This window comes from Typha latifolia, chromosome 9 (genome assembly GCF_019914945.1).
Source record: "Typha latifolia isolate L0001 chromosome 9, TyphaL0001v2, whole genome shotgun sequence".
NCBI lineage: Eukaryota > Viridiplantae > Streptophyta > Magnoliopsida > Poales > Typhaceae > Typha > Typha latifolia.
In genome coordinates this window covers 11,658,144-11,684,226 of record NC_133094.1, presented here as the reverse complement: position 1 = coordinate 11,684,226, position 26,083 = coordinate 11,658,144, and the positions used below count along the sequence as shown (strand labels likewise).

At 40.7% G+C, this 26,083-nt stretch overlaps 6 protein-coding genes across 13 annotated transcripts in view; 3 read left to right on the top strand and 3 right to left on the bottom strand.

Moving 5' to 3' along the window:
- LOC140795570 (uncharacterized) overlaps nucleotides 1-614 on the bottom strand; it is a 1,570-nt gene extending 956 nt beyond the window's left edge. The window contains exon 1 of the mRNA XM_073148235.1: nucleotides 1-614. This exon is cut by the window's left edge and continues 449 nt beyond it. Within this exon, the coding sequence (XP_073004336.1) occupies nucleotides 1-8 (8 nt within the window). The 5' untranslated portion in view covers nucleotides 9-614.
- Nucleotides 615-3,013: 2,399 nt separating this feature from the next.
- Nucleotides 3,014-4,735, top strand: LOC140795597 (arogenate dehydratase 1-like). The gene has a single exon (XM_073148268.1). It carries the CDS (start codon nucleotides 3,287-3,289, stop codon nucleotides 4,529-4,531), a length of 1,245 nt encoding a protein of 414 aa, XP_073004369.1. The 5' UTR covers nucleotides 3,014-3,286; the 3' UTR covers nucleotides 4,532-4,735.
- Nucleotides 4,736-5,952: 1,217 nt separating this feature from the next.
- Nucleotides 5,953-6,688, top strand: LOC140795319 (putative phytosulfokines 6). The gene is made up of 3 exons (XM_073147817.1): nucleotides 5,953-6,148; nucleotides 6,227-6,303; nucleotides 6,425-6,688. The coding sequence occupies exons 1-3, from the start codon at nucleotides 6,061-6,063 to the stop codon at nucleotides 6,533-6,535; spliced, it is 276 nt and encodes a 91-aa protein (XP_073003918.1). The 5' UTR covers nucleotides 5,953-6,060; the 3' UTR covers nucleotides 6,536-6,688.
- Nucleotides 6,689-9,340: 2,652 nt separating this feature from the next.
- Nucleotides 9,341-12,040, bottom strand: LOC140794725 (heat stress transcription factor A-3-like). Of its 4 annotated transcripts, none has more exons than XM_073146866.1 (3): nucleotides 11,712-12,040; nucleotides 11,335-11,620; nucleotides 9,341-10,723 (listed from the first exon to the last, which is right to left on the bottom strand). In XM_073146866.1, exon 3 carries the CDS (start codon nucleotides 10,577-10,579, stop codon nucleotides 9,563-9,565), a length of 1,017 nt encoding a protein of 338 aa, XP_073002967.1. In that variant the 5' UTR covers nucleotides 10,580-10,723; nucleotides 11,335-11,620; nucleotides 11,712-12,040; the 3' UTR covers nucleotides 9,341-9,562. The 4 variants fall into 4 exon arrangements, with proteins under 4 accessions (XP_073002967.1, XP_073002969.1, XP_073002965.1 ...); XM_073146868.1 differs by having other exon boundaries at nucleotides 9,341-10,155; nucleotides 10,276-10,723; nucleotides 11,335-11,728; XM_073146864.1 differs by lacking the exon at nucleotides 11,712-12,040 and having other exon boundaries at nucleotides 9,341-10,982.
- A 432-nt stretch (nucleotides 12,041-12,472) lies between these two features.
- LOC140795602 (serine/threonine-protein kinase CTR1) lies at nucleotides 12,473-21,817 on the bottom strand. Of its 5 annotated transcripts, XM_073148273.1 has the most exons (15): nucleotides 21,210-21,817; nucleotides 19,317-19,615; nucleotides 19,097-19,241; nucleotides 18,732-18,835; nucleotides 18,376-18,584; nucleotides 17,092-17,484; nucleotides 16,880-16,920; nucleotides 16,320-16,388; nucleotides 15,475-15,575; nucleotides 15,279-15,363; nucleotides 15,015-15,113; nucleotides 13,574-13,642; nucleotides 13,357-13,488; nucleotides 12,996-13,090; nucleotides 12,473-12,915 (listed from the first exon to the last, which is right to left on the bottom strand). In XM_073148273.1, exons 1-15 carry the CDS (start codon nucleotides 21,666-21,668, stop codon nucleotides 12,813-12,815), a joined length of 2,403 nt encoding a protein of 800 aa, XP_073004374.1. In that variant the 5' UTR covers nucleotides 21,669-21,817; the 3' UTR covers nucleotides 12,473-12,812. The 5 variants fall into 5 exon arrangements, 3 of the variants coding, with proteins under 3 accessions (XP_073004374.1, XP_073004373.1, XP_073004375.1); XM_073148272.1 differs by having other exon boundaries at nucleotides 15,279-15,575; XM_073148274.1 differs by lacking the exons at nucleotides 15,279-15,363; nucleotides 15,475-15,575.
- Nucleotides 21,818-24,004: 2,187 nt separating this feature from the next.
- Nucleotides 24,005-26,067, top strand: LOC140795689 (PAN domain-containing protein At5g03700). The gene has a single exon (XM_073148403.1). The coding sequence runs from the start codon at nucleotides 24,216-24,218 to the stop codon at nucleotides 25,761-25,763; it is 1,548 nt and encodes a 515-aa protein (XP_073004504.1). The 5' UTR covers nucleotides 24,005-24,215; the 3' UTR covers nucleotides 25,764-26,067.
- Nucleotides 26,068-26,083: the final 16 nt, after the last annotated feature.

Sequence of the window (26,083 nt, the reverse complement as noted above, 5' to 3'; positions counted from 1 at the left end):
GGTGCCATGGACGCCTGATTCCTGATCGATCGATCGATCGATCTTGGCTACCTCAAGCGGCGGTAGCGGAAGAATCTGGAACGAGGGAAGCCGAAAGGGGAAGCGTCCGACTTCCCTCCACGGATAGCTCGCATAACCAAACAGATCTAGATTTATATATTGAAGATCAAAGAATAGGGAGCGGGGTAAGGGGAGAAGAAGGAAGAGCTAGCAGGAGAAGCAAGAAGTTTGTGGATGGATATATGGATGGGATGAAAGTCTTGAGAGGGTGGGGAGGAAGAGCAGATGAGTTGGGAAAGATTTATGGTGGGTGGTGATAAGGGTTAGATGTTAATAGGAAGTGAGATGAGGTGAGTCTTGGACGATCAAAAGAATAAGGAAGGAAACAAACCGACGTAACCCATAACCGTATTAGAATTATTCTGTTTATGGATTTAGGCCGGTTGCTGGTGGTAATTATTAATTAGAAAGGTGGTGTCATGTGTTGTTTATTCGTATTTCTAAGTGGCCTGAGAAGTGAGAAGAGATAGATATATTCTGCATTGGAACTCGGGATGAATGGATTGGATGGGCGGATGAATTAGAAATTATTGCTTCCATTCGCTGTCAGGATGGAGGAAGGCACGAGGACGAGGAGGTGCAATACTCTGGACTCTGGACTCTGGACTCCAATCAGTTGTATGTGCCACATAATATAAATTAGTTTCCTTCTTTCAAATCCGAAGCTATTCCTTACATCTCTGTCTCAAAAGTATATCTTTGCTCTCTGCTTTCTGCATCACTAATTAATTACTATATTATGTATTTAACTTTGAGGGTTTGGTTTGGCCTTGAGGATAGAAATAATGTTTTCCGGAATTAACTGAGTAGTGTAGGGAGGATTTTAATGGAAGCATCGGAGTATGCGGTGACTCAAAATTGGTTTGGCGTGACGCAGAGCAAGGTGCACGATTTCCTCACACCTTTTGCAGGCCGCTTGGATGATGATGGGTACCTTCACCTTGCCTTTGCCTGTGCTTTCTCTCGTCCAATTCTGGGGTTGGAGAGAGAGAGAGAAAGAAAGTGTGTGTGCGATTTGGGGAAGGTTGTATCTGGAATCGGGTTAGCCACACTTCCCTATCCCTATCCCTATCCCTATCTTCGGATGGCCCACATCGCAAAGTTCGAGACGACAGTAGAAGGAACAAATTAACACAGCTCTCTCCATTTACATTTGACGACGCATCGACTCGGACCTTAGGTCAGGCAAATGCAATGTGGCTTCGCTAAACAGTGGGTTAAGAATCAAAACAACACACCTTATTCGCATGCACGCCACTGCCGATGTGATTAATTTTAACTTAGGCGGAGTGTCATCCTCGGGTAGGCGAGGATACAATGTACATTCAATTTGATACACAATTATTGGGAGGAAAGCGAAAGGGAAAGTGATGGTGGTGGTGGGGGGGTAGGGATGTCGATCTGATAATTAGAGGGACGAATAGATAAGATTATTTGTCTGAACGCATAAAATGGAAATTACATTTACAACGAGCTCTAATTGTTCATAAGCCACAAAGGTCAATTAGAGCGAGCGAGCGAGCGAGCGAGCTTCCTATATAGTGTCACAGATAGGCAGGCCCATCAGGGGAGGGGGCCACAGGGTAGGTCTTTACTAGGGCCAACACTGAGAAGAGGGCCCCAACACATACTTGAGCGATTTTATTACGTCATGATCTTCTCTTACTACGGTCAGTCCAGAAGTAACCACTTAGCCCAAGGCCCTACTCAAGCCCAACTATACAACGGGCTTAGGTTGAGCCAGGTTATTTGTCTCTCTCCTCCATTCCCAATTTCCCATACAGAAAGTTACAGAGGAGGAAGAAACCCAATTCTACCTTACTGTTGCGCAGCCACTCTAGTCTAGTACTTTCCAGCGTGCTCAAATGCAGTTTTTTTTAAAGTGCTCAAATGGGTTACACAGAGTTAATAAACGAATTACACCGATCAGAAATCGATTATCTGGTAATACAAGTCTTATATTGCTTATTCAGTTTATAAGCAAATTTATCTAAATTATATACGGAATTTATTCAGATTATAAATTAGTTTACTCATATTATAAACTTTTTTTGTTTTTGTGTTCTAAATGAGTTATTTGATTGTACATAAATTACTCATGTCATAGTAGGGTTATCATGTTATGACCCAACTGGCGAGTCACAAATACAAGCCATTTAAATAATCGGACTAAATGAGTACTTATATGTGATTTAAACCTGATTAATGAAATATAAATTTGTTTAGAGTTTTTACTTGTGTCAAAAAGTTTCACTCTTAATTTAGCATGAACAGATGGAAAACAAATAAGTGAGAGAAAAAAAAAAGAGAGAAATATGATAAGCGAGTTGCTAGAATTGGTATCCCAGCCAACTCTAGGTTATTGGGCACAATTTAGATCTTGTTGGGAACTTTGGGTGACTTGTAGAGATGGTAACTGAGCTCAACTGGGCCAAATTTAGAGTTAGGCTTTCAAGCGGACAAGACTTAAGTATTTGTTCACAATCAGACTAATCACTCAACTTGGGTCGAGCTGAACGGACAAAGACTTAGCACGTGCCACTCATTGCCATCTCGGATTCATGTTAAATTTAGCCTAATTAAAACCAGTCAAACCCGGCCAGACCTAAACTAGTCGGACCCAATGATCAACAGGGGTTAAACCAAATAAATCAGAGCCCGAAATTATGACCGTAGCGAGTGGCTACCAGGCATTTATCTTTGTGGCAACAGATTTTGACACGACTACCGAAGAAAGGCTCAAGCGAAGAAAGTAGGAAAACATTTTCAGCAGAGTATAAAAATATCTGAAGTGATACGAATTAAGCAGAGAGTAGATACGTAAGCTAAGCATGGGGTTTCTACTTTTATATGGCTGGCATTTTTCCCCTCTTTCCATCGTTGCAACTTTTTGCCGAGGAAAAGACCAAAAAAAAAAAAAATATATATATATATATATATATGAAAAAGACGAAGAAAAGAGAGAGAATCATCATCCCTGTCACCAGTGACTTTCGTTAACTGCCGAGTGCCGCATCAAATACGATTAAGACGCAAGGAAAGCTTCCCAAAATTAAGTAGCATCTTCTCTCTCCCTCTCTCTCTCTCTTCATCTAATCTAATCCAATCCGTTCCCAAACTTTGCTAGCATCTTCAATCAATATCTCTACCAAAGCAAAGGAGGAAAGGAAAAATTATTTCTGTCTAAAAAGTAAGTATATAGTTCAGATCTGAAGGCATCCCACCAATGGCGACGACGAATTTTCATCAAACCCCCATCAACCATCATCACTCCATCCGATCGGCCCACCCATCCAAACCCACCCGAACCCGCGCCGCCGCATCCACCCGATCTGACCGGAAGAGCACCTGCGCCATCCTCTCCGGCAAAGTAGTTGCTCTCTCCCGGAATGACTCCGTCCCCGCCGGCGACAAGCCCTACTCCCCCTCCACCGGAGTCAACGGCAACGCGTCCTCTCCTCAGACACTAGATCTGGTCCCGATCGAGAACCTTCCTCGGCCGCTCACCATCTCCGACCTCTCCCCTGCCCCGATGCATGGCTCCCAGCTCCGCGTCGCCTACCAGGGCGTTCCCGGCGCTTACAGCGAGGCGGCGGCTGGGAAAGCCTATCGGAACTGTGAGGCCATCCCCTGCGATCAGTTCGAGGTCGCCTTCCAGGCTGTGGAGCTCTGGATCGCCGATCGCGCCGTCTTACCAGTGGAGAACTCCCTCGGCGGCAGCATCCACCGCAACTATGACCTCCTCCTCCGCCATCGCCTCCACATCGTCGGTGAGGTCCAGCTCCCCGTCCACCACTGCCTCCTCGCCCTCCCCGGAGTCCGCAAGGAATACCTCACTCGCGTCATCAGCCACCCGCAAGCCCTAGCCCAGTGCGAGCTCACTCTCACCAGCCTCGGCCTCAACGTCGCCCGCGAAGCCTTCGACGACACCGCTGGTGCCGCCGAATACATCGCCGCCAACGGTCTCCGTGACACGGCCGCGATCGCCTCGTCCCGCGCCGCCGAGCTGTATGGGCTCCAAATCTTGGCCGATGGGATCCAGGACGACTCGAGCAACGTGACCCGGTTCGTGATGCTGGCGCGCGAGCCCATCATCCCGCGCACGGATCGGCCGTTCAAGACGAGCATCGTGTTCGCGCACGACCGGGAGGGCACCTCCGTCCTCTTCAAAGTGCTCTCAGCGTTCGCGTTCAGGAACATCAGCCTGACTAAGATCGAGAGCCGGCCCCATCGCCACCGCCCTATCAGGCTCGTCGACGACGCCAATGTCGGCACCGCGAAGCACTTCGAGTACATGTTCTACGTCGATTTCGAGGCGTCCATGGCGGAGCCGCGAGCCCAGAACGCGCTCGGTGAGATCCAGGAGTTCACCTCCTTCCTCCGTGTGCTCGGAAGTTATCCCATGGACATGACCCCATGGAACGCCAGCTCCTCCTCTTCGTCTTCCTCATCCACCGCCACTTCCTCGTGATTCGTGAAACGCCGTCAGCTTAATTTGTAGTGCTCCATCTCCTACCTGTCCACCTCATTCTTATTTTCCTGTTAAAATTTAATTGTCTTTGTCTTTGTCTTTGTCTTCATTTGGGCGACGAGTTGGTCAGATCGGAACTGGTTGTAACTATATATATGTGGCAAATGATTTATAAATTGTTTGACGGAGTAATTTAATTCATTATGCGATATGATGTCAATTCCATGATAGTCACTCATCAATAATCAATACTGGTTTCCATTGCTATCCTCTTACATAAACGAGAGATAAAATTATTTTAATTATTCATAAGTCCGTTAGATATGGGCTAAACAAATTCTCTCTAGATATAAAAATACTTAGGCCTCACTGAATTTTTAGCTGCCTATTCAGATTTTAAGTAAATTGCTTAGTTGAATAATTACTCTGAATGTCAAGATCTATTCTAAGCCGTTGCATTATCGAGCTGCTCCTTCGATCTAACACCGAATTAAATCAAGTTACTCAACTATCAAATAATTTTTTTATAATATTATTTAAAATTAAAATTAAACTTATAATAATTTTAGTCTGAGAAAAGTAATTACCAATTTTATTAAAGTTTGTTGTGACGAGAGACCATGAATGGTAGAATCTAGTGCGCAATCATGAATTACTTTCGTTCCATTTGTTTACCTCCAACGTCCAAACAAGTTCAGTAGGTCCCGTTGACCTATCAGCATTAGCGTCCAATACAAAGCAAAAGGACGACACCACCATCACTCTCTCTCACCATTACTCTCTCTCTCTCTGAGCATCGTTCCAACGAGCAACCCAAAAGGACAACCACACTTCTGTTATGTAACGTCATCACTTCCAACTTTCACGAGCTGTATATAGCCAGTATTGCATGCGTGTCTTTCTCCCTTCTCGCTGAATATATATATATATATATATATATATATATATAATTTATTTATAAATTATATATAATTTATTTATAAATTACACTGTATATTTTTATTATTTTGCTATTCGCTACTTCAGAATTTTGTACCCAAATTTTTTTTCTTTATAATTTAACTTATACAAAATTAAAAAATATTATATTATAATATATAAAATAATTTATAAATATCTAAATTATTTCCGTATTCTTTGTCCTCTTTTTCTCTTTTCAAAAAAAAAAAGGTCGAGTTATGAAACCTTAAAGACAAATATGAATTATAAAATAAATGAAATACAAGCTATGATTTATAAAAATCTCATAATATATATATATATATATATATATATATATATATATATATATATATATATGCAATGTACAGATGACATGAGCATGTGGGTGTGCTTAGCGGTGAGTGATGAGTGGTCCCCATGGAGCAAGATATAGGTCACGCGACTTCCTCAAGTGCGCATACCATTTATAGTTCACCCCATGCATCTCCCATATCCCACTGTTCTCTCTCTCTCTCTCTCTCTCATTTCTTCCCCTTCCCCCTGTTACCCTGTAACATCTTCAATATAGAACTCGCTGGAAGAGAGACATGAAGGCCCCTCACCTTCTTTTCCTAGTTATCATCCTCTCTGTCCACTCCTCAAGAGCTTCTCGTCTCCTTCCAGCGACACAACCAGGTGACTGGAATCTTCTTTCTTCTCATGAATCTATATCATCTTGTAAGCGTATCTTTCAATGTCTTCTCTTGCACTTAGGGAGGGACAACGAGAGGGTTGGTGGCTTCTCACAAATAGGTCATGCAGGAAACATGGACAAAGAGGACACTTGGGATGTAAGTTTGTTAATTGCCATGCCATCTCTCTGTCACTTTTTTGAAGCCCATAAACTTTGAACTTTCCTCCTAATTAGCTTTTCACTTTTATCCTATTTTGGGTTCTCTTTTCACGTGCCAGCTAATGGGTCTAGAAGAGTGTGAGGATGAAGACGAGGAATGCCTGAAGAGAAGGGCCATATCCGAGGCTCATCTGGACTACATCTACACGCAACGCTACAAGAAGCCGTAGAAGAGCATTTGAGAGAGAACTCATAGCAACCTTTATCTTCTAGTATTACTAGTTGCAGCCAGCAGCAAAGGTTAAGTTTGATGTACATTATGTAGCCTTCTTACCAAGTGATCAATCAGTAGGCATGATGTGAACGCATTGTTTGTTCCTGATTTTCCTTTCTCCTTGCTTCGGATTTATGTGGTCACTTAGAGACATACACCAACTGACTGCCAATTGAATGCAGGAGAGAAGTCAGGCAACTCATGTCTTAATATATAATATTCTTTGCTTTTAATATAATTGAGTATGTGTGATTCCAAGGAGAAAGGAGACGTAAGCAACCATAGAAACATGTGCAAGCAACCATTGACTATATCAACGCTAGACAGTGCTCACAGATTGATACATAGTACAGGTTAATGCAATAATATCTCTTCGAGTTTTTGACCAAACTATTGCTACGTAGAAAAAGATTTCCTAAAATATAATCTTATCACTTTAATGCCACGTGAAAAACCATTGTATAAATTAATAGGATAGCGTTCTTAATTAACTAACATACTTCAGTTATGCTGAAAAAAAAAACTGTTATTTTCTACATAAAAACATTATCAAGGAAAGAGATTTACAAATTGTTATATGGGATGACGATTAATCTATCAATCAATATACCAATATGATGAAAAATCATTTATATATATATATATATATATAACTTTCGAGAAAGCAATTAATGAATTCCTCTTTCGAAAAGTGATTTTATGATATATCTTTATCCATTTAGGCCATGAACAAATTAAATCTTGTAACTATACTTTGGTCAAAAACTCACAATATCTCACAAAGTACCTTTTAATTATTTTGGTTGGGATAATTTCAACTATTGAGCATAGAGATCATCACTCATTCACACCCGTCTCTTGAAAATTAAACTCAAAACTGTTGATCTACTTCTCTAAACTTTTTAAGGGTATCGTACTCCAAAATGTACATTGATGTCATCATCATAAGACTAAAACCATATGTGAGCAGCTACTCTTACAGTCTTGTAAAAGCTCATACACTGAACGTATCTCTCATTCTATCTTCCACTTCCCCCATAAGAAGTGGGCAACCATCAATCAAGAATCTTTTCATAGAGGAAGTGGCCAACCCATTATCTTTTCTTTCGTCAATGGGGTGCAGGTAGGAGTGAGCATCCAATACTAGCTCAGATATATTAAGATGAGGTTCACATTCCTATTCTAAATCAAAGATTGGCCAACTGCAGTCTCTATGATTATACAACTAATAAAGGCTGCTTCGCCTATTTAGTAAGTCTCAAGATTGGGTAAGACAATTAGATATGAGGATTAGTCAGCTCTCCACGAAAAGAAAGGGTAGCAAACTATCACCATTTCTGGATGGAATAAATAATCTTATAGTGGAGAAAGACTAACAAATGATGGATAACTAAGCTAAGGAAAACACCTGAAAAGGAAAGCTACCTAATAACCATCATGAAATAGACGACGAGTATGGTATGGTCAATAGGTTTCCAGTGCTGTAGACTTGCAGAGTTTCCTGACATGTGCATATGCCTCCAAATAGTGCACACAGCACACTGGCCTCTAGCTACAATTACGACATGGAATATAAAGAGAATTGAGGGAATAGAGCTAAGGAGTAATCAAGGATATAATAATAATGCCCCTAGTGCTGGCACACACGCAAATGCAGTCTCCCCGGCCCTGAGGTACAGAGAAAATTTCTCCTACTGTAGCTTTATGTTCACGGCAGTCTGTTGTTCTGTTTTTATTTGACTGCATAGTTGGTATTGTGCATCTTGAGAAGATATCAGAAAAGCATCAGTTTGAATGGCACTAGGACTAGGTGATTCAGGCAGAGCCATACTGATCAATCAAGAGAAGGAAAGCACAAAGAGGAAGTTCGACTGTACTTAACCAAAACCAAAAAGGAAGGTTTATGATCGTGAGCCTTAAGTTCTTCTTCTGTAAATACAAGAGATTATCAAGAGTCAGAGAAAGAAGTGAGAAGGCTAAATACCGTACTTGCCTCACCAGAGATCATTTGATGCTGGTCTGGATACACGACATAAATCGTCAAGCAAACTAGCTTACCAAGACTTTTTAAGCCCAAACAGCGTTGGGCCGAACCTAGTCGGGATTGGTCCATGGATAGCCTTAATTTGTTGGGAGAGATTGTATCAAGCTACTCTAATTTACGGTTCACGGCATAAATGCCTGAGCCCTGAGGTACTCAATGCCATCTGCGGATCTACTGATAAAACCTCGACACCTCGACAAAATCAGGAGTTCTACATTGACCCACAAACTATGTAATGTAGACCAAATACAGGGAGCACTTCAGCACTTGCCACAAACTGCACCAAAGCCAAAGAGTATAACTTACAAAAGGCGAAAACTCCAACCCCTTTGCTAATGGCCAAACGAAGAAAACGAAAACAAAAACAAAAACAAGAATTTGTTGAACTACCTCTTCTGTTTCATGAGCAGAGAAAAATATGAATGAGCACTCAAAACTTCCATCATCAATCAGATAACAGAGCTGTGGGGCAAAAACTGGGGAGTAGGAAGCACTGGAAAAGGGTACTAAGCTCAAGGCACAGTAAGTGCTGAAGGTGACGAGGGGGCGAGAAATCATTTGGGAGTCCCTACGTAAATTTGTCGGTGCAATGTATCCAAACAGTTTCCCCACTCATCTGCGGATAAGGTGCAAAACGCCTTCCAATAAATATGTAATTATATAACCATACATTGCATTTTTAATGACAAATGTCATTCCAAGAATTAGTCTGACAGATGAAAAAAGAATATGAGATACGAACATTTACATGAATTGAAAGAAGGAAAAAACTTGAACAGATCAACAAAAATGATGCTGAAATGTACAGAATTAATATAATTATCAAAGTGTATGAATTGTTTGTAATGCTCAACACTACGAGCCCCTATGGATTCCAATGATCAATGAGCATAAAGTCTATGCCTCCATTTTGTTCTGATCTTCCTCCATCAGTGAAGCTTATTTCCCATGTTCCTGGAAAGGGATTTCAGCATCAACAAACTTATCAAACTCCAAATCTTCCCCCATTGTATCCAAATTAAGATTCCACAATACATCAGGTTCGATAGGGAACTCCAGCTCTTGAAAATCATGAACAAGGGTCTCTGGGTTATCATGACCAGACAAGAAAGAACTTTCTCCAACCTCAAGACGTGCACTCCATATTGCATGATCTCCACTAACAGTTTCAGCTGCATCTATAAACAATTTCTCGCTAGAATCACCTTCACAAAATGGTACCAAATATTCAGCATTAGTAGATTTGATATCATATTTTATTTTTATGACATTCTTCTCTTTGAAGCCTGCAACAGTTTCAGCGTCTGGAGCGGCACTTACACTATCAGGTGAAACAGCATCTGGAAACATTTTTCCTGGAATGATATCTTTAGGAGAAGAAACAGAGGACTGAGTGCTACAGACAGCAAGGTCCTCTTTACAGGGGGATGTATCAGAGCCCAGAAATAATGGAACAATTTCCTTCCCGCATCTACCTGAGCCTCCAACAAGTTCTTGTCTGCTTGATTGAATACCAAGTTTGTCCACCATGTCTAGCAAAAGATAGTCAGGAAGTTTACTCACGTCATATTCAGTGTCTGGTAAACCAGAAATTGAAGCAGGAACAGTAGAAGCTAATCTTTCCTCTTCTGCTAACTGTAAACTGGCCTCACCTAAAAGCCTTTGGCCAGACTGTTGTTGCTTAAGAAACTTTCTTTTAACCCTCATAGAAGCGATTTCTCTTCTCTGTTTCTGCTGCTTAATTTGCGCAAAGAACATTGGGTTCTGAACCACCTTAGCAAAGAAGGACACCATTTGCTTCTGCCTCTGTTCCACTGATTGCATCCGCTGGTTCAGTGCATTCATCTGTTGGAGAGTTTTAAGGTTCTCTTGTTGCAATCTGGAAACCTCCTGAATCATTATGCTCTTTTCTCCTTTCAAAGTGCGAACTTGACCTTCCAAGCTGGACCTCACCATCTCAACTGAAGGTTCTACATGAAGACCAACTTGCTGGACCTGCGATGACCTGCGCCTGTTTATGTTTTTCAAAAAAGGTTTATTTCCTCGCAGAAAACCTTCATTTGCAAATTCCCATCTATCAGCATGAACCTTGTGGAAACCCTGGAAGGACGACCAGAAAATTTTCATAGCACGGAATTCAATAACAAAGTTAGTGATTAAATCAGCTATAATATTCTAGAGATGATGAAGTAAATGAAGGTCAACTCTGAAATTGTTGGACGCAAATAAATCACATATTAAAACTATATTCACTAGAGTCAATGCCATCAAAAATTTCCCTCACTAAAAGATCCGTGCCCTCCATTATCCTCATGCCATGGTTGGTCATAATTGTCTGAATGTCCTCTGCTTTATCATACTGAAAATAAATTGCAAGAGAGGATGAAAAATTGTATTGCTCAAGCATAGAACACCGTCTTAGGTAAGGGATTTACAGAAATATTGAACTACCATAAAACAACCCTATGTCATGGCTACATGTTTATGCCAGTATAAGTTACAAGAACATGTATTATGTTTTAAAAGGGCGTAACAGGAGAAGATTTCTGGAGAAGAAACAAGAAAGTCAAATGAGTGCTGAAATGTGCAGAAATTGATATGATGGCCATTCTTATAATAGAACATAGGTCTGTTTTTTTTTTTCTACTAATAATGCTACTAAGAGCAAGTACGTATCTAATAAAATAACTCTCGAAATCTTTGATGCTTACCTTTAGGACTACAAGGTTTACTCCAAGAGATCAACCATATAGCTTATTCTTCAAGTGATGCTTTTGTCTGATGGTTGCAAGAGGCAAAACTCACTACAATGTGCTCCCAATTACAGAACTATACATCCCTCATACACAGATAAATATTCGCCGCTATATTTTCATATCTCCCAATTTACAGTTCAAGGAATGTACAAGAAAAGTTAAAAAGAGAAATGAAATTTTATACAAGAAAATGGGATTACAAGAAAAAACTGGATTCTACATGGATGTCCTCAGCAGCAATCTACAGAGCAACAGATATCATGAATACAATCTAAGAGATTGAAAAGAAAACACAGGAAAGAAAAGAAATGACATATTTGCATAATACCCACATAAGTATTAAGCTGGCGAACGAAACTGGAGAGGTTGTTGTGCTTGAAATGGCGAGGAAGAACAGACTGGGCGAATTCGATGGGATCCCAGACGACAAAGCTATTCCCAGCTGGGCCCCAAGAGATGACAGGATCCAAGGAGGGTTCGTCGACGAGGTCGTAGGTCTTGGAGATGAAGGGTGGGATTGGTGTGGCGTGAAGAGACTCGAGCGGTCGAGGGACTTCCGCGCCTTCTTCACCCGTCGCCTCTGTGTCGACGAACTGTTCGATCTTGGGCTCCATAAGGGAAGAGGAAGAAGAAATGGATCTGAGAGAAGAGGATATTGCTGGAGGAGTCCATGGCCATGGGGAAATTTATAGTGTTCGGGAGGGGTTGAGCGCCAAATAACCGCCTTACTGTTGGCTCAGTGGCTCAAGACTAATGGGGTTGAGATCGGCTGAACCACTGGAAGCAGGGCACGTAGTAACTACCAATCACGGAGCCTGTGTGGGCCTCACAACGGTTAAGGCTACGAAAAATAAAAATATCTTTGCTACTCTTGGTGGCGAAGGAAAGGAAAGTAAAGGAACTGAGGTTAGCCGACGTTGGCTTAGGAGAAGATGGGGAGGTTCCCAATCCTCCTCTATTGTCCAACATCTATCTGATTGTTACGTCACCATCTCACATCCTAATGTGAAAGAACTAAGAAAACTTATTTACGATGAAACAAATAATGCCTCCGCTGGCATCATGATCAACTTTTCATTCTTACGCCCAAAGAAAGAACAACATTTATAGAATTTATTCATGCAGGAAATAAGTTTCGTTTCATTATCGATCACTACAGTTTTGAACTTCTACAACTTCTCAAAAAGCAATAAATAGCATTGCAGACCCAAAATCTCCCTTGATCTTGTAGAACTTAAGAATCATGCATAGTTTTTAAGCTCTGCTATAGCAGTGATATGTAGCAAGTATGTGAGATTGCAGAAAGGACCGTATATACAATCATCAACAAAATTATGCATCGTATCTAGTTAAATCAAGCACTTGGATAACAAGGTCAACTTGGTTTATCAAAGTTGCCAAAGGTTAAGTCTATAATGCGCCAGATGATAAGGTTAAGTGCTAACTTCTGGCAGAACTGACTGAGATGTCGTGGTCCTTAGTAGTGGTTTCAGGGATTCCATGATGCTTGAAAAGGAAGGTCGTTTCCATGGCTCGCTGCAGGATGAATATTCTATCAGAAGGAACATGGTACAAAGAACAACAAGAACACAGCAGAAATTTCTGTTTCAACATACTTGTCCCAACAAGACTCAATTATTGCGGACACCTGTGGATTGAGTTCACTCGGAATATCAAGCCGCCTTCTGTCAAAACCAACAGCAGCAACCACCTGCAAGAGGAAGCATCAAACTATACTAGATGGTAAATATAGTGAAGCGATGTTATTAGTTATTACAGCCCTTTTGGGAATTGGACTCTCTGATAGTGTCTCTAGTGCAAAAACTCTTCTAATTTGGTCTATAAGTATCAAGCAACTAAAAGAATTGCAGCTCAAACTTTTGATTTTCTTATCTGTCCCCCAAAAAAGAAATCAAATGTTCGGAGCATAATGGTGTATATTAACTTAAAGGTTCCTTAAGGAGAGAAACTACATACCTGAGCAGGATTTAAATTACCCCATGGCTGTTGCAAGGTCATAAGCTCCCATAAAATAACACCAAAACTATAAACATCAGATTTCTCATTTGATAGTTCATCGCGTAGTACTTCTGGTGCCATCCATTCAGGCTAGTGGAACATGAGAAAACAATATTTTGCATGTCACAAACAAAAAAGAAAAAAAGAAAACACGCTTAGAGGATGCAAAACTTACAGTTCCTGCTGCAGTTTTGGATGACAGAAATGTGTTTGCCTTCAACCTGGAAAGGCCAAAGTCACAAACCTGAAAAAAAAAAGGAAAAAAAAAGAACAGCTTTTAATTTTGATGTGAATGTGATAAATCATTAACGATGGCTCAGCCGTGCTTGCATCAGAACAAGAAAGGTACACTAACCATAGCTATCATTATAGATGAAATATTCCAATAAAGTCTTGAGGTCGGAGGAGCAAGAATGCTTTGAAAGGAGATCACAAAACTTCAGAAGATTGATATAAAGAATTCATGTTTTTATAGAGTCAGTTAGGGGCTCTGATTTGATTGTTTTACAACTTCCAGGCATATCATGCAATATAAAGGACTAGTGTGCAACATGTGAAGCAGAGGAATTATATGGTTATTTGATACTTGGTTGGAACAATTTAAGATATTTCAGAAACAAAATAAATCTATTACAAATGCATAATTATGTCTTCTTACTTTGAGATCAAGCATGTAATAGAAGATACAGTCTTTTGACATCACATAATCAGGGTAAGTTTTATTACCATGCCACGGTGGTATGTACATGCTTTATAATTAGCTTTAAGAAGCAGTAAAATGCTTTAGCGATAAGTAAGAAGCTATCAGGACATGAGCTCTTGGAAAAATCTTTCCTGAACTACTAACATCAATTGGCAAATCAACAACTGGAATAGGAAAGAAAACTTCAATTCTATAATTTTATTAGATGCACTCAAAGAGTGATACACCAAAAGATAATGGTTAATTCATAATAGTTTGAGTCTTTTATGCAAGTAGTAAGAGATTATTTTGCATATGCACCTCAAATTTGCTATTTAACTGTCTCAAATAAGTACACACAATTGACTATCATAGTGAAGAAACCATCAGCTGTCTTGGACAAAACAGTCAATATTTCGGCACAAAGAGAAAATGTAATACAGGTTAATTTTGACACTTTGGAAGGATTTGGTTTTAATTGGAAGAAGAAACAGTGGGTTAATGGCTAAGTTCATGGACTAAAATGGACTTCATTTGTCTACACCAGAGAAGGGACCCATTTTAGGAACCACTTAGTACAATCTGTGACAGAACGTACTTGTTGGGTAGTTTTATGTGGCTTTGATCATCTTCCTGGGCACTCCTTTCTGTTGATAAATCAACACATGATGCAGCATTAAAAGATGAAGAAATGACCAAAATCTAGTTTTTTAAGCCAGTGTGATACTGAAGCATAAAAGACGTGCTAAAAATCACTATTGGCGAGCAAACAAGTACTTTAAGCTAATAAAATCCATCCTCAAAGCAATAAAGAACCACTACAGGAAAAGAAAGACATGCAGAAGCAACGAAGACGAGTAAATTATACTCAGATACCACTCTATCCAACTTCAAAAACTACAGACAAAAAGGAAATCTACAATCTACATCTTACTTTCACTGTATATTTTTTGTCAACCAATAGATTTGGAGACTTCAGATCTCTATGAACAATGGGAGGATTGCGCTTGTGAAGATAATTCATTCCCTTTGCCTGTGTAAAATGATATGTATATAAATTAAACAAATATGAACACTTCTGATCAATAAAGAAATAATATAACTGAATTCAACCTGCTTATTTTTCACACAAAATTAAGGCAACATTTGCCATGCTATAAAATAAATTATCTTTAAGAAGGCCTTCAAATAGAGATACCACATCAAAAGCCATATTTAAACACCGCTTCTCATCTAGATTTTCTCTTGCACCGTGCCTATGTAAAAGCCTATATAAACTGCCTCTGCAATTACAAGACAAAAGGACTGATAGTGTAGCTACAATATGCTGGATATGCACAAAATAATATAAAATGGGTACCAGAACTAGAAATAAGAAAGAAAAAGGAGAGCACCTTGATAGATATTCTGTCACAATGGACAGGCTAGGAGGCTGAGTAACAGCACCCATCAAAAGAACAATATTTGGATGCCGCAGACTTTTCATTATTGCAACCTACCATAGGATGGCGTTATTGAAGCAACAGATTGCTCATTGAGAAAACAGTCTCATTTGAAGATACACAAATTTAGGAGGAAAAAAACTGCAAGAAGTACCACAACTGCATTGGTGCTAAATGGTTTCAAACTTCATAAGTACCACACAAGAACTATATGTTGCCAAGGAAAGGGCCGGTAAAGCTGTTTGAGAAAGTTTTGGCCTTGGGAGCAAAATAGCTGGTTACCCAAGTTCTAGATAATTTAATTTACAGGTGACAATCTGGCAACAAGAACCAATGCAAATTAGACGGACTTAAGGACAAAATAAATAGTCCAATATAAGTTCTAGTGCTCTAAATTTCATCAGTGAAGGTTATAGCATCAGAGAAGTAAATGGGCAACAATGTGTCGGTATTACACTAAGACACACAGATTCAAAATATAATGCTGCCATATATCCAGTAACTGTAGGAGATGACTACTAGAAGCACATTATAGAACTGCTGCCTCAAAAAAGGAGGGCTAACAATGTAAAAGGGCATGACCAAGGACAGCCCCCACCACTTCAATGAAAAGACAGTTGGAATATCTACATTGCGCATTTAAAACAAAGTTATCAAGCATGCATAGACATTTGGAACTAGAGTCAAACAAGCTTATATGACCAGTCAAGATGCCAACAGCATGTTTTATCAGTAAGATGGCCATAGTCTACCTAGGCAATTGTCTGAAGGAAGATACAGTATATATGCATTAGTACCTCTCTCAAAAAGTCTTTCAGACACTCTGGATGGAAGTCTAGTTCCATGAGAATTTTCACGGCAACATCCTGTCACAAGATAGTGTTAAAATATAATGTGCTCTAACATTATAACTAACAGATGGGATAACTAACAAAAAGAAACTAAAATATAACATGTTCATATGTGTCTTCAAATTTCAATTAATATCTAGGTGAATTTGCTTGCTTTGGATTTCGGCGACTTTATGCCAAGAAAATAGAGTCCAAAGGTGAAAATATCAGGGATGATAATGGGGGTGTTTCCCGGTGAACAATGTTTTTGCTCTCTAATTTATTTACTTGGCTTTCGGCATTTTTATAGCAATATGTAAAACATAGTTTTTGTTTTCAAGTAAATACTGGAATTTTTATCTATTGTAGCTCTTTAACATGATTCAGCAAAAATCTGGTCATTCCAAGTAAATGAATGTGCAAGTCCTCTTCAATATCGTGCAACAGAAAAAGCTCGCGTGCTATGGAAAAGTGTTATGGAAACACAAAACAGAAAGAACATAATGCGAAGAATTCTAGGGACATACCGAGCCATTCCAATCAGCACGATGCACAGTCCCAAAAGAACCTGAAAATTCCTTGGTTAATACTTATTGCTATAGATCACAGAAAGAAGTACTGGTTGGTACTCAAAATCATGCATGAGACATTTCTTTTTCCTAAATTATGTACACCTTGTCCTCAATGCAAACTGTTTGCAATCAATCATACGCAAGAAAATATGAATATCTACAGATACCTGCACCAATTTTCTCCTTTAAAACAAGTTCACTCCAGGGAATCATCAAATCATCCACAGCAAGTGATATATTGTTAAGAGGAAAAGATTGCCCAAATTGATGCTTCTCATGTAAACTGGAATCTATAAGCTTATCATCCCTTAAATCAGCGAATGCTGGAAACCGTGAGATATCCGTCATATTTGTGTTGTTCTGATCTTGTACTATCTGTTCCAAGCTTGACAAATTTGGAGAAGGATTATACAGTTTTTTGGGCTGTAAACCTCCATCTTTGTCATTGGGTTGAGTAACTCTCTGAAGATGACGAGATGCTTCGAGATCACTACTAGTTGCTTGTGGAGAGTTTAGATCCTTATAGGAGGCCACCACATCTTCTTTTCCAACAACTGTTCCTGCAATCATTAAACATATAACTCATGTCAGTTTTAAAAGGTTTCTACTTTCTAAAACTTACTCTGCTTCCATATAGTATTTGTAAATTTTAATTTACAACTGTTTATTTTCAGCTAGAAAGAAAGTTGGAATAGTGGCTGGTAACTTAGTGTCTTGTGCGCTGAAGTCCCGGTCACCGCCCACCGGTGATCCAAAATTTATTTTAGTTGGACCATGCATGAGCAAGCAACCCAGGAAGCCAGAAAAAGGAAACATTGGCCACTTTAGGGCACATTTTATTGCTAAGACCAATTCTTACCTGATCTAGACACTGTCCACGCATCTAATTCTCTGTGGTTTTTTTCTTGTTCCTGCCTTCTCACTACCATGATACCATCCATCCCCGAAATCTCAAGTCTCAAGTTCTCAACCAACACCAGCAATACTAATTTAGAGATTTTCCTCCCATTTCCTTATGTATTGTTCCATAATTGAATCAGTCTTATTCATCAGATAATCAAGTGAAATCACCACCCAGTATGGTGGATATTCAGTAAAGGGGAACAAACCAAGAAAGAGAAGAATGTGAAGTTTTTAAATGAGAAAAAGCAGATGTGCTGTAAGAAGAAGTAACTTCTTCTTCCCTCCCATAGAAAAATTAAAGTTCGCCAAATTGCTCTAGACAACAAAATTCTAGGCAACCTGAATAACAAGCATACACTTCCAAGTTCCAACTCAGTCTTGCACCATAAGGTGGAGAGTTGAGTCAAAAATATCCTAGATAGCTAAACAAAAAACTGCTTTGCACAGGTGCATCCACAGGGGCAATAATTAAACAGTCAAAGAGAAAATTACCAAAATAAGATAATTTCAGATATATAGAATAGTGAGTGAGAAATATTTGGTTTTACCTGCTGGCACATCATTGAATATGAGATTAAGTGATTGACAATCCAGGAAATATTGTTTCGCCAAAGATCTAAAGTTATCAGAAATATCCAGAGACTTGTATTTTGGCGGGCGCAGAGGTGAGCAAACAAAAATGGACGAGAGACCATTCAGAAGGGAATTAGGTTCACATAAGTTGCCAGGATCCCCAACCAAATCAACTAGGTATTCCCTGCAAAGAAAAAGAAAAAAAAAAAAGGACGAACAGGTTTTAAAGTTCATCTGGGAAATAATCAGGTATGTCTGACCTGTCCTTATGACAAATTAGGAATGAGCTTCATTTTTACAACTAAATGAGCAATCAATCAAGAAGACAGACCTTTCGAGGCCAAACCGCACCAGGCAAGAGGTAGCATCATCACTTTTGCAATATTTGCATCCCCTCACAACTCGACATGGAAGATTGACAGAGTCTGCTAGAGTCTATAAGAATTACAAAAGGTCAGGTGAAAGAACAGACAAATTTCAGAAAAAAAAAGAAGTTGCAGGCAATGATACTCTTTTAGAACATAAGAAAGAGAAAGAAGGTTTTCTGAAATCATACAAGTTTACATCCTTACCTATTTTGATATTTGCTTAAACTACAAACAACGAAAAGAAAGTATAATTCCTCACTAAATACCATAATTCCTACTAGATGAGAAAAGAAATGTGCATAAGTATACAAATTAGCAAGAAATTTACCTTGAAAAGTATAGCGCGATGCCTGCAGAGACCAACAGACAACCTTCCAACCGGAAGCACAACAGAACCTGAATTAGCCTTGAGAAACTCGCTGCAATCTTTCCACCGAGGGAGCAATTCACATTCTTCAATAAACGCTACACCCCTTGTAGAAGTGGGATTTTAAATACTGAAAGGATTATAGTGATTTTTATAGTCAATAATTTTGCAGGCAACTCACCCCATGCAAGTGCAGACAAGCCTAGCTAGCTGATCAGCAATATCTTTGGGTGTAGCATAATTACATGTAATGTCAGATGCCATTTTCTGTAACTGCCTCAAATCAATGTCACCAATTTTATCTATCACACCCACTTCAATGGATGACTCACTGGGTCGAATAGTCTTCAACGATTCAATTGAAGGAACCCGACTACCTTCTTGCACATCATTGCACAAAGTCCATATAAATGGATCCATTCCCTGAATAAGGTAAAAGCCATCTGGAACCTTATCATAATATGATAGACAGCCAGTTACCTATTAGAAAATGAAACTCAAAAGTATTAGATCATAAGTCTTTACATTTTGTTAAAAATCCATGAATAAATATAAAAAAAGTGGACTTTCCTGCTACACTAGAGAAGCTATAAAATTTTATGTTGTGCCTAAATGTCAGATGGGTGGATGCTAGCGAAAGCGATTTCCAATTCCCCAAATAATACCAATATGATAGCAATAGATTTGGGTAAATCAAAATATTAGCAAAACTTATATCAATACCAAAGGAAAATCTTTAACCACGATGCTAAATGTAAAAAACTTTTAAACACCTAAGACAACCACAAATAAAAACTCTAAATGCAAACCACAAAGAGGAAAAGAGAGAAATACAAGATTTACGTGGTTTGACGATATGCCTATGTCCACGAGTGGAGCAATCTTCAATCCACTATGCAAATCACCAAATATAAAGAGTTTTGAACTCTAATTTCACTCTAAACAATGATGACTCTCCCCTATAATTTTTTTCTCATGTAAAATACCCACACTCAACCCTAAAACGCAACATTCTATTTATAAGGCTAACTAAAAGCTGCTGAAAATCCCATATGCGTTCGAACGCCCGTGGGGCCGTTTGAACACCAGCAGAACTCTAATCTGAAGCATAGGAGGGCGATTGAACTCTTACAAAGTGCATATCCTCTCAGAAATTGTATTTGAACAACCCAGCATGGAGTCTAAAAAGTCTAAATTTGAGCCAAACTTCAACATTTTGTTAGACTGAGAAATCCATCATCATAACTAATAGAATATGTTGGCCCTCTATAAGATAAATCTGCATGATAGAACAATCTAACGATACTGATTAACCAGACTCGGAGCAATGCAGGATCTAATTTCTTATTAACTAAAAGAAATGATACGTACATGAATAACCAAGATGGTGGAATTGTAGTTAGGGTGGAAATGGACTGAATATGAATTGAATAGGGGTGAAATCATATCTATATCCATAATATTTCTTTGGATACAGATCGGGATAGTAAAATTAGTTATCATATCTACTAGGTACCAACATATACGGATTGAATATTGGATATACACATTCATTTTCTAAATGTATAAGACTTGTGATATAATTACTGAAATATATAGGCATTCAGTGTATATATGATAAAACTAGATTAGGGATTCATATAAAGGTACAAAAAAGACTTTTATATCACTATTTCTATAATATTTTAAACTAAATGATACGGATATTGATCGGGATAGTACTCTTCAACCTATATCCATATCAGCATGAACTATCCAAGTACAACTACAAATTCAGATATCAACATCGGATAGGAAAATTTCAACCCATGTACAGCAAAACTCACATAAGGAACCATATCGGGTCGGATTTATTCCCACCCGTTTTCACCCCTAATTTTAGCCCAAACTGTGGTGAGAGTCTTACTTAGATTTGTAAAATTATTGTGACGTCGATGAAGCAATATATCCAAAAACTGTCTTGTAGTTTGGTTCATGATAGTAGGTAGGTATGATCACTCATTAGGCCTAATAACCTTTTTTGGTCCGACATAAGCAAAATGAGCAAAAACAAAAAAGAAATAGAAAACCATACCCAGAAACGATGAGAGACGGACTCCGCGGAAGAAATCTCCTGCATCCCCACAATCTGATCCCCGGCGTCCAAGAAATTGGGATCGGGAGCGGTCGCGGCCTCCGAGCAAAGACGGAGAGCCAACGCCAACTGCAGCTGGTACGCCTCTTCCGCCTGCTGCGCCCAACTTTTTAAACACGACGACGACGTAGAGGAAAATGAATCCCTCGCCGCTTCCGCTTCCTCCTTCTCGCTCGCGTCGACGACGGCTGAATCGACGCGGAAGGACGGCAAGGTTGGGGTGGGGTAGCAATCGCCGGAGACGGAGCTCCCCTCGTAGCTGCTGCCGCTCGACTGCCTCTGCAGCCAATCGAATGCAGCGGCCGACGGCGCCTTACCTCGGTTCTTCTCCACGGTAGGGGGATCGTCCGGGAATTGGCTGAGAATTGTGTAGCCCAATCGCCTTCCGGCCATCTCCATTGAAGGAACGTATCTCTTCTCTTCTTCGCTGCTTCTTATTTAGATAACTCTGGCCGTGGTTAACCTGCTTAGCTTCCGAGTTCCGAGTTCCGAGTTCCACTTATCACTCTCACTCGTCTCGACTGCCATATACTTCTACTACCGCCTGGGTATGTGGCGCGACTTCGGTTTGCTGCCTACTTGCAGTGGTCCTTTTAGCAAAGAGCCAATAAAGGCACGAAACGTGTCAGAGTTGGGATCTTTGGAGAATTATATTATATTGCCTGCCTGGGGCCTGGGAAGGCCGAGAGGGGGGATGTACCAGGGTCCAGGGTCCAGGTTCCAGGTTCCAGGACCAGGGGGGATGCTCAAATGATAATTTGGAAATTTTATTAAAAAAAAAAAGTTAATTTGGGATGGATGGATACATGCACTGCATACGACGTACGTGGCAACATAACCCTTAGTAGGCTGTAGGCTGTAGGCTGTAGGCTGTAGCTTATATATGATGATGGGCCAAAAGAACAATCATTGTATTTTAAAAAAATAGGGCCTTGAAATATAAGCCCTTGGGCCGGGAGGAATGACCAGTGGGTCATTCCTTTCTTTCTTTCTTTTTTAACTTTAAAAATGATGCCGACTTCCACAGCGTCAAAAGAATATTAAATCAAAAGCGCGATTCAACCATATCCATTTGCCTCCCTTGTGGGTGGGTCCCTTATGGGTGAATACATCACCGCTCCATTAATTGCGTTCATATCGGCCAATGCTAGGCTTCACGAATCAACAACCAAACCACTTCCCGACCAATAACTGAACCCAGACAGACGCCAATGGCGGCGACGGCGACTTTGGATTCATCGTTCCTCGATCGATCTTTATGAAGTAAGCTATATAATTAACCCTCTAAAAAAAATTCTCTTCTTTGCATGCTTGAGCAACCTCTCGGTTTATAAAATAACGGAATAGTGGAGTAGTTGCTTGCATGCATTCTAAAAAGACGAATAACTGCGGCGTGATTCTAACAGCAGTGATTGAGCAACCCTCCAAATGCTTGCATGCATTCTAACAGCAGTGATCGAGGAGTAGTTGCTTCGGACAACCACCAAGAGATTGATTGTCAAATGACTACTGCGACTGCGGCGTTTGGCCCATAATAGAGCGTTGAGTAGTTGGGAGATGAGGACAGAGGGATTTAATATTCTTTTTAAAAAGGATTAATGCGATGTAAGAATGCGATCGAGAGATCCAATCCCATAGTCAACTTACCACGTGATTTTGGAAGCTTCAAACTTTTAGCTGTTGAATATTTCTAAGACGAATAACTTTCACTCATAAAGATGATTCCCTGTATATGTCAAACTATAAATATGGTTAACTTACCCTAACAAACAAAAATAATAGTAAAGATAGAATAAAAAGGTCAAAGATGGCAGTGCTCTCATTCGTTCAACCGTGCTGACTTCATTGCCCAGCATACCAATCAAACGCTCTCATCCATTGCGATAGGCCAGAGTTGTAGTGTTCTTGTTTTATTAATATGATGACAAGTAAGCTGATGGCTTGTGCTAACAACTGTATAGTTTTTTCTTGCCAGTAGCAAGTCAAAGTTTTATTCATAGATCTTAATTTCCTTTGTTTTTGCTGATCAGTAACACATCTCCCGATCTGCTCAGAATGCTCCCGGCAAATTGATAAATAGGAAAATGCACCGAATAAATCTACTCACTGCTATATGAATGCATGTTATGCAAGTGCCTTTTGTTCTGTCCTTTGTCTTGTTCTGTTAATATATTTTAGTATATATTACGACTCAGTACTGTTTTGCATATGAACGTCGGTTGGCAACATCCAGAATGTTGATTACCCGGGGAAATCTCTGATTAATAAATGGTTACAAGTTCCACTTGTCATAATTTAATCAGGATCAATGTTTTCTTTTTGTCATACTTTATAAGATCTGAAGATCTTGCTATAAGTTTTTATTGCATTATATAAGACAGTAGATCATAATGAGCTAAAAGATCAAGCTCTGTCCCAGGCACGTATCGTAATCAAAGTTGTAGTAGGCGTCTGTTTGGCTTGTTTTGGCGTGCTACCTTTGACTTTGCCTATCTGCTTTAATATCATTGTTTCCTTTCCTTTTAAGCTTATTGTTAAAGAACTCCGACTCTCCGAGGGAGAACAAAAAAGAAAAAGAGAGAGCAAGTAGTTTGGGTAAAAAACCAATAGACGGCTTCCTTGAAAAGATATCTTCCAATTGGGTTTGGTCTGTTTGCAGATCACCATCCACTAGCTCGACAATTTTAGTCACATTTGAATAACCAGTGGGCGGTTTAATCTTTTTCTTCGTCCCACCAGAGAGTGGACCACATTAAACTACTATAAACAACGCAGATTGCAGATAGAGCAGCCGCGCTGTGTCATGCATCACCAAGCTCAAAATATTCTAAAATCCAATGGGTGCTCTACTGCTTTCTCTATGAGATTATGACCACACCATCTTCAAGACCTACTTCTCCCGTCCATAAAAAATAAAGCAAGCTTCACTTGCTTGCTTGCCCTCCCATGCCATTCTTATCTGCTGGTACTAGTGATCGAAAGTCAAAGAGTAGAAGAATTACTTCAACCATGGAAGAGGAGAATAAGCGTCCACCTTTTCTCTTCCTAGTGTTCTACATCGTATCTGTACTAGCATGGCAGGGATCAAAAGCCGAGTCCACAACAGCCCAAGTGATCCAAAGAGGCTTCTCGGTGACTAACGATCCAGGCTATGCCCAGTTCCAGCCTCTGCTCTCCGATCCCACCGGAGTCTTCTCTCTCGGATTCCTCCGAATCAACTCCACCCTTCTCGACCTTGCCGTCCTCCACCTCCCCTCCTCTCTCCCACTGTGGCGCGCCGTCCCTGCTAAGCCGGCTCTTTGGTCGAAGTCCACATCCCTCTCCTTTAATGGCAGCTTGGTCCTCTCTGACCCCAAAACAGGGGTGTTCTGGTCGAGCAAATCCGACGGCGGCGACCGCCTCGTCCTCCTCAACTCCTCTAACCTCCAAATCCAAAAACTCGACAGACCCAACACGGTTCTTTGGCAAAGCTTCGACTTTCCATCCGATACCATCGTCCAAGATCAGAACTTCACCTCCATGGCCTCCTTGTTCTCCTCAAATCAGCAGTTTTCTATGCGTTTGGGCGAGAACTATCTCGCCCTTTACATGGTATTTAACAACGGGAAGATGACGACGACGTCCATTTACTGGAAGCACACGGCGCTGGAGGCCAAGGCCGAGATTGTTCCAGGAGACGGCCCGATCTACGCGAGGGTCGAGTCGGCCGGATTCCTCGGTATGTACCAGAGCGACGGAGCCCCCGCCGACGTGCTCTCCTTCGACACCTTCAATAGAAATATTTCCAGATTCCGGCGGCTCACCCTGGAGTCTGACGGCAATCTCCGGGCATACTACTGGAATGATTCGAGCTGGGTGCTCGAATATAAGGCCATCTCCGAGTCCTGCGACCTCCCAACTACATGTGGAGCCTATGAACTCTGCGGAACAGGGGAGCCCCAGTGCACGTGCCTCGCGAATGGCACGGAAGGGTGCCTCCCGCCGGACTTCGGCGACCTATGCGGCGTTGCAGAAGATGGGTTTTGGGTGTTGAGGCGCAAAGGCGTCGACTTGGCGAACAAGGATTTGTTGGGCTACCAAAAGGTGGCGTCTTTGGAGGATTGCGAGGCTTCCTGCGAGCGAAACTGCAGTTGCTGGGGGGCGGTTTACAGCAACGCGACTGGGTCTGGGTACTGCTACCTGATGGATTACCCGATAGAGATGCTGGTCGAAGGGGACGAGAGGAAGGTGGGGTACTTCAAGGTGAGGAGAGTAAGCGATAATGGAAGAGATAAAAGGGCGGCGGAGAAGGGAACAATTCTGGCGCTTTTGGTGGTCGGCTGCGCCATCTTCTTCTCGGCGGCAGCGTACGGTGCCTATAGGGTATGGAATAGGAAGAGGAGGCGAAGTGGGGTTGATGGGTCCATGATCGAAGGGCTCGCTCCGCTACCTTACAAGGATCTGAGCTCCGCCTCCTTCAAGTCCATCGAGCTCTCTAATTCCTTCAGGAAGTGAGAAGCCCGTAGGGGAAGAAGAAGAAGAAGAAGAAGAAGAAGAAGAAGAAGAAGAAGAAGAAGAGGGACCTGTCTTTCTTGTTTTGAGACGAAGGCAGTAAGGTTACCATCGCGGTGATTGGATCTGCTTCGTTTAACACAGTACGGGCTGGGCTGGGCTGGGCTGGGCTGCTTTGAGTAAAAAAAGAAAACACGGGGCCTTTGGAGTTTGCTTGGCTTCGTCAGCCCCTGTAGTCTATCCCGTTCCCGTCAATACTGTATACACTCTCTTCTTTAAATATTTATTTTATAATGGGCTTCGTTGACTCTTTTGTTGGCCTA